Source organism: Staurois parvus, unplaced genomic scaffold (assembly GCF_062004578.1).
Source record: "Staurois parvus isolate SC_StPar_1 unplaced genomic scaffold, SC_StPar_1.0 ptg000096l, whole genome shotgun sequence".
Taxonomy (NCBI): Eukaryota; Metazoa; Chordata; class Amphibia; order Anura; family Ranidae; genus Staurois; species Staurois parvus.
Window position 1 is genome coordinate 6,914,420 of NW_028317892.1, and position 14,648 is coordinate 6,929,067.

Below are 14,648 nucleotides of genomic sequence, written 5' to 3' on the forward strand. Positions count from 1 at the left end.
AGAATACATTTTGGCCTAAAGTTATGACGAAATTTTTTTTTTTTTTTTTTTATTGGAAATGTTTAATAGCAAAAAGTCAAAAATATTGTGGGTTTTTTTTGTTTAAATTGTGAGTCTTTTTTTGTTAATAGTGCAAAAAATAAAAACTGCAGAGGTGTTCAAATACCACTTTCTTTACATTTCATTTATGTAAAGCATTGGCATGACTGCACAATTGTAAGTTAAAGTAACGCAGCTCCGTATCGCAAAAAATGTTCTGGTCAGGAAGGGGGGGTAAATCCTCTGGAGGGCAAGTTAAGTTGTAATTCCTTTTGGCTTCCATTATAAATAAAAATGTACTTTTTGATGCTTATAGGTTCACATGCTAAAGAAATCAAAACAAAAGCAAAAGAAATCTTCAAGTTCCAAAGAAACAAAAGGAGATTCTGTTACACAGAATAACAATGGAAGTTAGGGAGATCACAAAGGGAACCTTCCAGGAAACCACTTATGTGAAGCAACGGTTGGAATGAGGGATCTAAACTTGAGTTCCACTGCAAGAGGCTAGCCGGATGAAAACTCTTCTACAGTATCCCTAATATTGTCAATGTAATATGCAGTTATCTGCAGAATCTTCGTCCTTATAGCTTCCATTAACCCTTTGAAAATATTCAGGGTTGTTGCCTTGTATCTGTAGACTCATTTCTGCCTTTGTAAAGGTGACAATTGCTTGTGCATGACACAAAACAGCTGCAGTGGTGCACTGTGGTTGCCCTTAGTTTAATGTCCATGGTGGGACCATCTATAGAACTTGGTTATGCCTAGATGGTGTAAAGGGTAACTACCACTTATTTTTGCTGTTCCTTTTTTTTATATGACTAGTATTCAAATGCTTGATGTTTAAAGGCAGAACTTTAAAAAGGCTCCTGAAACATAGTATCTAAAATCCACATCAAGAGCCTCACTGGAAAAATCTCATCCCATGCTGCATATTGTACTGTACGAACACTATTTTTAGACAGTCAATTTTCTATGAAGAGGTATTATCAATACATATCTGACCTCGAAAGTGTTTAGGAAAACCGTCATTCCCTGTGAGCATTTGTCTAGCTTTATCCTTCTTGTAGTAAAATACAAAGAAGACATTAGGAGCATAGTTTTCCATACTGTGATGGAATGTATGGCAATTAGTACTGTAAGCATTTTATATCTACTGACCATAGGATGTTATATATTTATTGTTATAAAAAAAGGAAATAGTTTCCAACTAAACTCTATTTATTTAACTTGGCAGTGGTAGAAAATGAGGGTTCCTCAATGTCAAAATAACGTGTTGCAAGTAATTCCTACACATTTAAAAACACAAACTAACTTTCATGTCATTTTCTTGTATGTAAGTGCTTTTTAGTAGGATTTGCTAAAAATTCAAGTTTTGAAAATTTCACAAGTGAAATTTCTATAGTTTGTGCTTGACAAATTACATTTTTATTGATTCCAGAATGTAATTCAGCAAAATCGGAAGACTGTGTCTTTTTTACAATGTGGTTGTAATAGTAATACGTTTGGTGTATATATGTATTGCATCAAATAGCTATACATACCGATATCCAAATACTTTCCTACTTAAACTACCTTATGGGACTGCTATTTACATTTAACAGTTCATGTGAATACCTAAATTGCTCTGTTTTCTAAGCTCAGTGCTAGTGTGTTTCGGTTTGTGTGTTTGTGAAAATATATAGCTATACATCCACACACATATCATATGGTCAACAGTGCATAGTGGGGTGTCATTTAATGGTTGGTATAAACAATACTTATGGAAATGAGACCTCAATAAATAAATAAATATATATATATATATATATATATATATATATATATATATATATAATTTTCATATATTCCAGTCAGCACTGGTAACAAAAAGCATAGTCTTGAATTACTCAAATTCCTAATAGGTTATTTTACACCAGAAGCATTGCCATACATTTTACTGCATTAGAAAATCCATTGCTTTCAAAGTGTCACCTGCGTATTGTAGAGTGTTGTTCATTCAGCCTTATGGTGGGCTGACCTGCAGTTTGCCATTCAGGTCAATTCTTTAAAAAATAAAAGGCAATATCTGGTAATGTGTGGGAAGCATTTATTATAATGTACATTTGCATGGGCTTCCCGGGTTCTAGCAAGCAGTATGGCCTTTTCGGTATTCACACTTACGTTTTGTGAATTTAGCTGCAGGAGATGTATGTGCTGCAAGGCAAAGTAACCTAATTCCTGTGATCTGTGTGTGGATACCTGTTTCTGTAGATGTTTTTAAATTAAACTAGGCTCATATAAATATAACAGCATGTGTCAAGCAATATGTAAAGAATGGTGTGTATGCATAGAGTAAGGGCCCGTTTCCACTTGCTCGGGGGGGAGGGGCAGGCAGCCAGACCTGGGTGTACACATGCCACTGAAAAAATTATAACCTCTGTTGTGTTTGATAGCAGTACTGATTCAAGTTAATGGGGCTGTGCCGCAATCACCCTACAACTGTGTGTAAGGCGCGCACTTGCAGTGCAATGGTGTGCCGTTTACAGGATTAAAACAGGTGGTGGGGGGAGGCAACATATCACCTTCTTCCCACCTGTCAAATGCTTCTAAAAGTCATCCATTGTGGACTGCTTTTCAAGGGTGCTGCAAAGTCCATCATGATTGCTAATGCAGATACTGTTGGCCAGTAATTCTTCTTATCCAGCAGTTAGCTTCCCTGCACAGATTCACACAGGAAAGCATTTTTTTGAGGCCATTCAAAGTTTTATTTTTAACTGAAGCTGAGATAAATGGGGAGTTTCTTTGACCCCCGAAACACATTTGCTATTTTTTTAGCACAATACCAATAAATGAATTTGGACTCTTGTATATGTCGATCTGTGCTCTTTCCATTATTTTTTTTCTGTTTTAGTATCTTGAAGGATAACTTAAGTTTTGAGTCAAACCTCTTCTATCACCCCTGTTGCTGTCTTCTTTAAAAAAACAAAAAGAAATCGTCAAAACAAATCTCCAAAGAAGACTTAAGCTCACCACAATCTGACCATACAATCCTTGTACAATCAAATTTAGATTTACCAAAATTTATTAGTATGAGGACCTGCCTAGACTATGCAATCAATCCGTATCCAATTTAGCAGACCCTTTCACTACACATTTGTTAGAAGCAGAAAACCATTGTTTACCATATCTCCTTGTGGTGGCCTACATTTTTCTAGTGCAGTAAAACGCAGGTCACTGCAATATGTGTAAACAGGGCCTTAGACTTGTGATGGGTTTGCTTCACATTTTGGTAATATAGGTATTTCCAATGATTTCTTGATCTTACAACAAAGACAAATTGGCTTAATATTACTTTTTGCACAACCTTACTGTTTCGCTTCTGGCAGTAATTACTTTTATTTAGCAAAATAATTGATATCCTTTCAATTAATTAAGCTTAAAATGGTGTCATAGCATATACATTTTTTTTACTTGAAAGAAATAAGTTATTGAGGTAAGATAAAACACTGCTGTGTATAAAGGTACCTTCATTGTTGTAGATTTTAAAAACAAGTCTTTTCAGACTTTCCAAATATATTCAGTATGGTGATTATATTTACACATTCTTGAAAAGCTGAATAATTAAAATTTAGCTAGACAAGGTGACCTCTAATTTTTCTTAATCCCATTAAGACCCGTTGTTTTCTAATGTACAAGTTGGCTAACAGGTGAACATGGTGCACACATGGCAAATGCTTCATTCATATTTTTATATAACAAAGGGAATCACTTCAGAGATGTTTCATCAAGTAGGAAGTGTATTTTTGTGCAATAATACATTATTACTGCCTAGGGAAGTCCAGTCCTGTTATCACAGGTTATGCTCAAATTGGGCTGGGATTTGGCTATGTATGGCCACTTTAAATACTCTTCCGGGTGCACAATCACCATCATGTAGAATATTTATCTCATAATCCTTAACACAAACACTACCAGGAGTAACTATTTTCAATAATAAGCTATAATGAAAAGTAATATACTTTGCTGCATTTAACTTTGACTTGAAGAGCAACGGTATTGAGAGAAATATGTAGGCTGCCATGGCTGATCTCTCCTGAAAATTATATTTGCCTGGCGTTACTGATCCAGAACAATCACCCAGAACAGGACTTATGAGGTGTGTCCAGAAAGTAATGAGTGCTCTTATTTTTAATTCTTTTATTGAAAAATGTAACATCATCTTCTTCAAAGTATGCACCTTGTGAGTGTTCACACCCATTCCAATGATTTTTCCATTCTTTATAGCATCCCTGGAAATCTGCAAGTGGGATGGTGTTCAGAGCCTGCGTAGTGGCTGTACCAAAGTCAGGGCTGTAGGGTTGATGGGGAAGTATCGTGATATGTGTTTCAGCCAAAAATTCTAGACATCCAAAGCACTGTGACTCGGGGTTGTCGTGATGAAGGATCCAGGTTGAGCCGATCTCTGGACGTACACAAAAAAACTGTCTCAAGCAACTAAAAACTTTTTGACGAAGAAGGGCATCATGACTTCAACACCTTTTCATTCTTCCTTGATGGCCTTGTGCCATTGGTACACGTGTTCAGATGATAATGCAGCTTCTCCATAACCTTTCCTTAACATTTCCAAAGTTCTGATGCACTTTTACCCAGTTTCACACAAAATTTTATCACATACCACTGTTCCAAACTCACTAGAATTTTTTCGTAATACAAGGCACTTGTACTGGGTGTCACAAAAAAAAGAATGCCTCGGGCTGGAATGCAACTGATCAGTGTTCTAACGTATACCCGGCACCCCACTCCAAGGGACCTTGGCCAACTTCTCCCATCACAGAGCCCTTCTCGAGTGTAGGAACTTAATTCTCATTATATTCTGGACACACCTCATGACCTCAGTTGCTGCATTCTTGTTCTGCGTCAATGAGTCAGTAATGCTGAAGTCAGAGACAGCCAGGCAGTTAGCATTTTTTAAAAGGTCTGTAAAGGCAACTTACATACAGTATCTCTCAGATTACAGGGTTTCTGAATAACATAAGCACATACAAGTAAAATTTTAAATACAGGTAAATGTTATTTATATATTTATTCATACAATAAATATTAAAGAAAAGGTTACTTTTAAGCAAAGATATTTATCTGAATAAATAATTATAGCTACTGACCTAAAGGTTCTAAATACTTTTAGGAAGAAATATATTTGGAGTGGGAGGTTGACAGCTCAAATGAAAAATGTAAGCATATTGAAAAGCTTTATTTGTATGTCAAGTTTATAGCTAGTCCTATTCTTCCATGGTGCCTTCTTTACCTGATTTCTCCTGATCTGTTGCCTCCCATGAAGATGTTAATAACTATATCTATTTAGATTTTTGGTATATTTTTGTTAGGTTTATGATTAACAAAATTACATGCAAGATAATTGAAAGGTCCACTATAATGGATGCACAAGGCAACTCATCGCTACAATAAATTGGCACTGGTGCTGCTTCACCTTTGTCCTACTTGATCACGTCAAGCCTAGAGAAAACTCAAGAAAGCAGAAAAGTACATGGCTTGGTGTTAGTAAAAAGAAATCTTTCACAAACTGGTTAGTGGCATGCTGTGTTTGGCAGAAAACACTGCTTTCCCGTCACACTGATGTTTTCTTTATAGTACTGGTGTGTTTTGTAGCATGGAGTCCGAAAATTGTAGTGGCAGCTTAGAGTGACTAGCAACATTTTCTTGTCTTCTATTAGCATATTTTTTAATATAAAGAAAAACTTTATGCCCTGTTCACATCTGAGCAATGCTCCCACAACATGTTTTTTGCACGTTATTTGAGTGGGCCTCCCTCTGCTCCAAAAAAAGTGCCAAAAGAAGCCCATGTGCCAAATTTTGGCATTGAACCAAGCACATTTTGCAACACACACTTTTGCGTGTTTTTGCTTGATTTGACACAATGAAAATGCATGACTGCTACTTGTGTTTGGGGTTACATTAAGAAATAATGGCACCACAAGCGTGTTGCAAATTTTTCTCGCATTTACGGAAATGTGGGCAGAACCATGTATATCTGACCACATTTCCACCATGTCCAGATGTGAACAGGGACTAGATGAAATCATCATCGAATGTTAAAACAAGTAATGCACTCTGTTTAAAATGTCAAGGTGACCACTGCAACTCAAAATATTGAATTGAAACTTTCAGGGCAAATCAACTGGTTTGTTCAAAGGGAAACTAAATCCTCTTATCTTTCTTTCAACTGAGGACAATGCCATCTTAGCCCCCTGTTTAGGTCTGCAGTTGCCAGCATGCTGAACATGTGACTAGCTATGATATCTGTCATTTGAGGTCTCAGAAGATCGATTGAGAGCTGACAAAGGCACACTGGCAACTGTGACAGCCACAGAGACTTGCCTCGAACGTAGCATACACTGCACATGTGATGGCAAGCAGAATGTAAATGAAAACACTGCAGTGAGTTTTACTGAAAATTTAGTAACATTTATTGAACATTTCCAATTTGAGCTTTTTTGGGGAAACTGTTAAATCGGTGGGTTTTGTTCTGCTTTAACTGCTCTCTCTCCCTGCTGTCATGTAAGCACCTGGTGCTCAATTTTGTGAGGAAAGGAAGTGTCACATGCTCCTCCATAGCTGTATTTATCAGGAATTTCTGTTCATTACTGGAAGCCGAACAGAGCATTGGGGGTAAGCAAAGCAAATGTAGATGTATGCAGGTGGTGTGCCACCTACCCGTAATGCATGAGCAAAGCATGGGTTTAGTGTTTACCTAACCTAGCTTGGCAATGTGTCAAGAAACATAGCTGCTGTAACGCCAATCTCAAGATCTTTTTCTTTATAAAGGTAGAATATACATTTATTTTTCCACTTTACCTCAAAAAAAAGCATTTGAGTTAAAGGTGTGAAACAACCCTGCCTGTAACTAAACAAACCTATAAAGCTTTCCTCATCAATGAAGTAAGTCATATCTTTTAGACCTTGACTTGTATATTAATCTTAGGACCGTAAAACTAAACCTATTCTGATTCTCCATGAGTGAAGTTACTTGAATTGATGAAGCCGAGTCAGAGAAAAGCAACTTCCATCAGACACCTCTGAGATAGGTGGTTTGGTCATGGCAGTTTTTCTTTAAGTTTTGTTATTTTGTTTTGGTAAGCTAAATATGCTAGGAATTACATGATTATCTTTCTTTCTGATTTTTATTTTTTGGAAGCCTATTTTAAGTCACCTTAAATATCAGCACTTTTAGATAATAATCAATGTCCCTGCAGGCATAGCTCTTTACTTGAAGAGATCATTATGTCTCTCTAACCACAGCCTGCAGCTTCCAAATTTGCTGAGGTAGCTTCTACTGAATACTACTAGAGGGAGATTTGGGTAAACAAAGGGGGCTCTGCATTTGCTCTATCAGCCTTTCTCAACCCTTTAAATTTGCAGGAAATATAAGACTAAATAATAAGGAATGTGCCGAACTTGGCATTTTTTACACCAAGGACTGCTCTGTAGGAAAAAATATATTTTCACCATTATCCACTGAGGCACCTAGGAGTTCAGAAACAGCTGGATTATACTGCATTTTCAAGAGGTTGCGACCCTGGTAAACAGAAATGTTATAAGCCAACCACTGTATAACCCCTCCTTCCCCCAGCATGCCTAGTTTTCCTAGTGTCCAAGGAGGTTTGATGCCTTTTTTCAGCTCTGCTAACACACAAGTTAAGCTATTTAATTTGCTAGCCTTTCCTTACTGAGTTTTTTCTTCAGTGATTTCATTCAAAATCTCTGCACTGTTGCTTGATCTGGTCTCTATATAGCCACTGACCTTGACAGCATTTCATCAGCACTAGCTTTGACCCAGCTCGGACTAGCCTGGACTGTAACCTTTGAACATTGCGACACTTTCCAGACCTTTGTTTTAGTTGCAGAGTGCTTTTTAGGTGCAGAGCCATGGCATAGCCCCTGGTGTGACCCTGTCTCTGAAGACTCAGTGTGTACAGCCAGCCAGTCAGTCTGGCATAAGGATATAGCTCAGCATTTGCAGTGCTGGATGCCGTTTTGAAATTTCCTGCTTCTTTCTTTTACAGTGATAGGGCTGAACATGGAGTAAATAACTAGGTGGAATTATGCATACACAGCAAACTTTCCTGTCATTCTGCCTAGACTAAGCACCCTTCTGCTTCTGCTCCTTGAAGCACCACAGTTCTTCAAGTCTTGGTCACCTCCATCCGCCTAAAACCCTGATCAGCACCAGCTATCCAGATTTGTGAGGCATTTACTCGCTATCTTCAAAAAAAAAAAACTAACATCTATAGTCTGGAACCTAGGTCGCATTAATCAGTCTCCTGCAGCTTTGTTCTCTCCCATGTCCACAGGAACCACCATGTCCACTCTGGATTTTTTTTTTTTTATCTGTGCCCAGTTACTGGAGCAGTCTGCCTGCAGAAGCTCTAAGCATGCTCCAGCAAAGTCTGACCCTCAGCTGATCCTCTGTAGTGTCTCATGGTCGTTGGCAGATTTCCCTGCTCTGCAGGGAACTGCATCTTCTTCATCCATTTCAGATTTGGTGTTCCTCCTCCAGATTTTCATGATGGTTTCTCATCCCTTCTGGTTCTGTCAGTGGCTGTTGCCCAGCCTTCCGCTTGACTGCTTTTGGACATCCCAGCTGTTTCTCAGTGGACGATGGAGGAAATAAGATTTTTGTACTTAAAAGTATTTTTTTAAGTCCATTAAAAGACACATGTCCTGCCTCTCTGTTTTTTTGGTTTTTGTTTTGTTTTGTTTTTTTTTTACTGCCCCTGTGTACTGCTTGCTCAAAAAACTGAGGCATGCTGGTTAGAGGAGCAGTTATACAGGAGTGGGCTGGCTTAAAACTTTCCTGTCTTTAGGATTCCTTACCTCCTGTAGGCCACAGTACACCCCAACGGTCTTGGAATTCCTGTGTCCCTTTGTGGAAGTAAATAACAAAAATGTTATATTGTTATATATTGTGGTCAATGGTAAAGAGTCCCCTTACATTAATTGTGTAAATATATCAGCTTACACTGGTGGTCAGTGAAATATCCTCTTACATTGGTGGTGAGTGTAGTTCTAGTTCACATTGGTTGTCAGCGGGAAAAGGATACCGTTGTATTGGTCACTGAGAAAAGGGCCCCCTTACACTGGCTGTAAGTAGGAGAAGGGACTCCTTACACTGGTAGTGGGAAAGATGCTCTGTACTTTGGTAGCCTGTGAAAAGAATGTCCCTTACATTGGCAGTCAGTGGGGAAAAACTCCCCTTGCATTGGTGGTCAGTAGGAAGAATGCCCTGCTTAGAGATAATGCTCATCTCTCAAGGAACCCCTAGCAACCTCTGGAGGAACCTTGTGGTTTCACGGAACTTTGGTTGATAGGCTGGGGTGACTGGATTTCTAAGTTCTCCCTCTAGTGGTGGCTAGCAGTGGCACCTTCAGTAGAATATTAGACTATAAATAGATGATGGGATAGCTCAAGGATCTGCACATGAAGTGCAATAATCTTTTTAAAATGTTGGCTGCATTAATCATGTTCAATTATTTGTTGCTCAGAAACACACCTAAAAGCAATAGTTTCATGTTGCACCAGTCTAATATTGACTGCTTTTAGCTGCAATTTCAGATTCTTCGTAGCAAATGTACTATTTGTTAAAATCAAAAATCTGAAAAATGCATGTTTGTAGAAAGTAATAACAGTTTTTAAAATGAATCACTTCACCAACCACCCATTGTGCCAAGTTATTGTTTTGTAATATGTAAAAATGTTGACTTTTTTCTTGTTCCTAAAATATGCATCCCATTTACGTTTACGTGTGGTTTAAGCTTGAAGACATGCTATTGGTGTCACTTGTGTCTTATAGTCTAATTTGAAAACCACTGTGTTGGTGAATTGTATGGTTTGTTTGAGAAATGTAAATTTTTGTATTTAAAAGCTGTTGTGTTATAGTATGAGTCTAACAGAAAAAAATGTATATTTTGCAAAATGGCTACCTGTATTTTTGTTTAGTTATAATTTGCACTGAGTTGAGTCCCATGTTTGAGTGAATATGTGGATATCAAAGTTATATATACAAATATATATATATATGAGAGTATATTAAATTTCTGTGAAACATGAAAGACTTGGTTGTAAGAGTTTTTATTTCCTGATTAGTGTAAAGTTCGTGTGTGTGTGTGTATTATATTTTTTTTTTTTTAGGATAAAGATGATAATATAAGTTGTCCTGTTTTCTTTGCTGTGTCCCTGCTGGGGTGCATAATACATGAAGCCTGTGCAGGCTGCGTTGGTTTGCATTGCTATCTCAATATAACACAGTAACAAAAGTATGGAAGATAAGACATTCAAAATGTACTACTTTCAAAAAAGCAATCACTTTAACTGCTTGCCACTTGGCCAAGTTACATGAACAGCCAGTTGGATGCTGTGTTGTACCAGGAGGACATACCCGAACATCCTCACAGAAGCACAGGGCCTACAGCGGCGCAATCTGTGACCTGCTGTTTCCACCGGAAATTCTGAAGGACCCTCTGCACACTGGTATATACCCTTTCAAGCAGACTATGCAATAAATAGGGATATTTAGTTCACACATATTGCAATACATGCTTAAGCTGGCCTACTGCTTAAGCTGGCCTTTAGCACCTGATGGATAAATGCATGCACTAGCTGTTGGGATTTGAGCACAGGGATCTCTTGTTTGCTGCTGTTTCCACCGGACACAGCCAATTACCGATAATGTTACCGTGTTGCTGTGAGTGCCCCCTGGTACCATGTGATCGCTGTGACCAATCACAGCGATCACAGTTATAGTAATAAAGCTATCATTCACAAGGCCTAGCTTACTATTGTGTGATCTCTGTGATTGGCCACAGGGATCACATGGTAACAGGGCCAATCACAGTGGTCCTGTACTATGTGACAATTGTGACCAATCACAGTAGTAAGCAAGGTGTCATGAATGAAACCTTTGAGCATTGTTACAGATTGATCACCGTAATAAGAAATCTGTGTGAAAAAAGAAAACCCTGATCATCCTTCCCAGAGTAGTAAAGTGTTATGATGACACTGCACTGCTCTGGTGACAATATGTAAAAAAAAAAAAAAATGAATGTAAAAGGAAAAATAATTTTGAAAAAAATTAACATTTTTTGTGCATACTGTCGACAAAGCAAGTGCAGTGTTGCTGTGGTGACATAGTACTGCTGTGGCAGTAATCATGTACAATGGCTGACTGCTTTGATATCACTATCAATGTCAGTGCCACCATCCATTATCTCTGATCACCGCCACAGCAGTACAATGTCATCAGACCAGTGCTGCCAGTCAGTGTTCCACAGTTCACTCCCTTAACCACCACCACCCACTCAGTGTGCCTAATCACTGCCATTCTCTGTGTCCCTAATCACCATTGCACCAGTTTTATTGTCCCTGATTATCACAATACCACTTACTGTATCCCTGATTGACACCGCACCAGTCATGTTGTCCATAATCACTGCCAAACCAGTCTTATTGTTCCTAATTACTGCTACACCAGTCATATTGTCCCTGATCACCACCAAACCAGTTAAAGCTTCATTGATCACCTCCACACCAGTTAGTGTCCCTGATCACCGCCACACCAGTACAGTGTTGCTTCTGCCCACTGCTTGTACTAACCATGGCCTATTTATTGACCACATTTCTGCTGGCTGCCTGGACCGTATCTTTGCCTGTTTGCTAACCATGTCTCTGCCAGCAGCCTGAATTGCCTGGGTAGTCATGTACCAGTATACTAGGCTTGTTTGTCTTATAGAAACTGGAACTGCTATAGCTGACTCTACACTACACTATATTCCCTGACCATTCATACAGAGGTGACCATTATAGTACATTGGTTTTGACACAATTGGTTGATTTGTGTGATACACAAGACAGTGTCTGGTACATAACCAGTCCATGGCACTGAAAAGTCTCACGTGTTTTCGCCATACTCAGGAGAAGTAGCAGAATGTGCTTTGGGGTGTGATTCTAAGTATACTTATGCTGCATGTGAGAAATATCTTAATAAATTGGCAACTTTGTGTAAAAAAAAAAAAAAAATCAATTTCCCTTTCTTTCCGCATTTTCCAAAAACTTGTGGCAATAAATTTAAGTCTTCAAAAAACTCATGACTTTTAAAAAAAAATACTTTTGGGGTGTTTACTCTCCAAACTGTGGTAATTTTATGGGTATTTCTACTGTCCTGGTGTTCCAGCGCCTCCAAAAATGTAATAGGTAGTCAAGAACTTAGATGCGTAATTTATGCCCGTAGACAGCCGCCTGAAAGCGCTCCTTGGATTTTGGGCCCCTTTGTGTGACTAGGCTGTTAAAAAAAAAAAAAAAAAAATCACACATACATGGTATTCCTATACTTGGGGAGGAGTAACAGAATGTGCTTTAGGGAGTAATTTCAAGTCTGCCTATACTGTTTGTTAGAACTACTTGATAACATTATGTAACAAAAATACATTTTCATTTTCTTTCCTGCATTTTCAAAAAAACTTGTGGTGAAAATGGCATGTACAAAAGACTCACTATGCCTTTCAAATAATACCCTGGAGTGTTTTCTTTTGTGGGTGTTTCCACTGTCCTGTTTCTCCAGGGCCTCCAATATGTGACAGGTAGTCAAGAAATTAGATGCATAATATATGTGTAATTTATGCCCCTTTAAAGCCCAAAGGTGCTCCTTGGATTTGGGACCCCTCTATGTACAGTTGCAAGAAAAAGTATGTGAGCCCCTTGGGATTACGTGGAGTTTTGCCTGAATTGGGCATAAAATGTGCTCTGAACATCATCTAAGTCACAACAATAGAAGAACACAGTCTGCTGAACATACTACACAAACATTAGATGTTGCCATGGTTTAATTGCACATAACATGTAAACATTCACAGTGCAGGGAGGAAAAAGTATGTGAACTGGTTGACCCTCCTTTGGCAGCAATAACCTCAACCAAACGTTTCCTGTAGTTGCAGATCAGACCTGCACAACGATCTGGAGTAATTTTGGACCACTCCTCTTCACAAAACTGTTTCAGTGTAGCAATATTCTTGGGATGTCTGGTGTGATTCGCTCTCTTAAGGTCATGCCACAGCATTTCAATCGGGTTGAGGTCAGGACTCTGACTGGGCCACTCCAGAAGGTGTATTCTGTGCTGTTGCAGCCATTGTTTTGTTGAATTACTTGTATGCTTTGGGTCATTGTCCTGTTGCATCACCCATCCTCTGCGGAGCTTCAGTTGGCGGACAGATGATCATACGGTTTCCTGCAAAATGTCTTGATAAATTCTGGAATTCATTTTCCCATCAATGACAACAATCCGTCCAGGCCCTGAGGCAGCAAAGCAGCCCCAAACCATGATGCTCCCTCCGCCATGTTTTACAGTGGGGATGAGGTTTTGATGTTGGTGTGCTGTGCCTTTTTTTCTCCACACATAGTGTTGTGTGTTCTTCCCAAACAACTCAATCTTGGTTTCATCTGTCCACAGTATATTTTGCCAGTAGTGCTGTGGAACATCCAGGTGCTCTTTTGCAAACTTCAAACATGCTGCAATATTCTTTTTGGACAGCAATGGCTTCCTCCGTGGTGTCCTCCCATGTACTCCATTCTTGTTTCATGTTTTCCTTATTGTAGATGTGTCAACAAAAATGTTAGCATGTGCCAGAGATTTCTGTAGGTCTTTAGCTGACACTCTGGGATTCTTCTTTACCTCATGCAGCATTCTGCGCTGTGCTCTTGCAGTCATTTTTACAGGACGACAACGCCTAGGGAGAGTAGCAACAGTGCTAAACTTTCTCCATTTGTAGACAGTCTGTCTTACCGTGGACACATGAACATAAGGCTTTTGGAGATACTTTTGTAACCCTTTCCAGCTTCATGCAAGTCAACAATTCTTGATCGTAGGTCTTCTGAGAGCTCTTTTCTGCGAGGCATGGTTCACATCAGACAGTGCTTCTTGAAACCAGTAAACCCAAAACAGGTGTGTGTTTTTTAAGGGCAGGACAGCTGTCAGCAACACATCCAATATCATCACACTGATTGGAGTCAAGGCTGGCTCACTCCTGGCTCCAATTAGCTTTGGGAGAAGTCATTAAGCTAGGGCCTCACATACTTTTTCCTCCCTGCACTGTGAATGTTTACATGTTATGTGCAATTAAACCATGACAACATCTAATGTTTGTGTAGTATTATGTTCAGCAGACTGTGTTCTTCTATTCTTGTGACTTAGATGACGTTCAGAGCACATTTTATGCCCAATTCATGCAAAACTCCACGTAATCCCAAGGGGTTCACATACTTTTCCTTGCAACTGTATCTAGACTGTGAAAAAGTCTTACACATGTGGTATCCCCATATTTGAGAGGCATATCAGAATGTGTTTTTGGGTGTAATTATAAGTATGCCTATGCTGTGTGTGAGAAATTACTTTTTAAAATGGCTACTTTGTGGGAAAAAATTAATTTGTTAATTTTCCAAAAAAATGTTGACGAAGAGATAACTTTAAAAACTCACCATGCCTCTTACTAAATACCTTGGACTGTCTACTTTGCAAAAAGGAGTGAGTTGGAGGGGTGGGGTGGGGGGGTATTTGTACTGTCCTG

The 14,648-nt window shown here is 38.8% G+C and overlaps 1 protein-coding gene across 1 annotated transcript in view; it reads left to right on the plus strand.

Moving 5' to 3' along the window:
* The window catches only part of DGKQ (diacylglycerol kinase theta), a 278,163-nt gene extending 268,018 nt beyond the window's left edge, over positions 1 to 10,145 (plus strand). Inside the window, exon 23 of the mRNA XM_089670873.1 lies at positions 356 to 10,145. Coding sequence (XP_089526999.1) covers positions 356 to 454 — 99 coding nt within the window. The 3' untranslated portion in view covers positions 455 to 10,145. The remainder of the gene's footprint in view (positions 1 to 355) is intronic.
* The last annotated feature ends 4,503 nt before the right edge of the window (positions 10,146 to 14,648 follow it).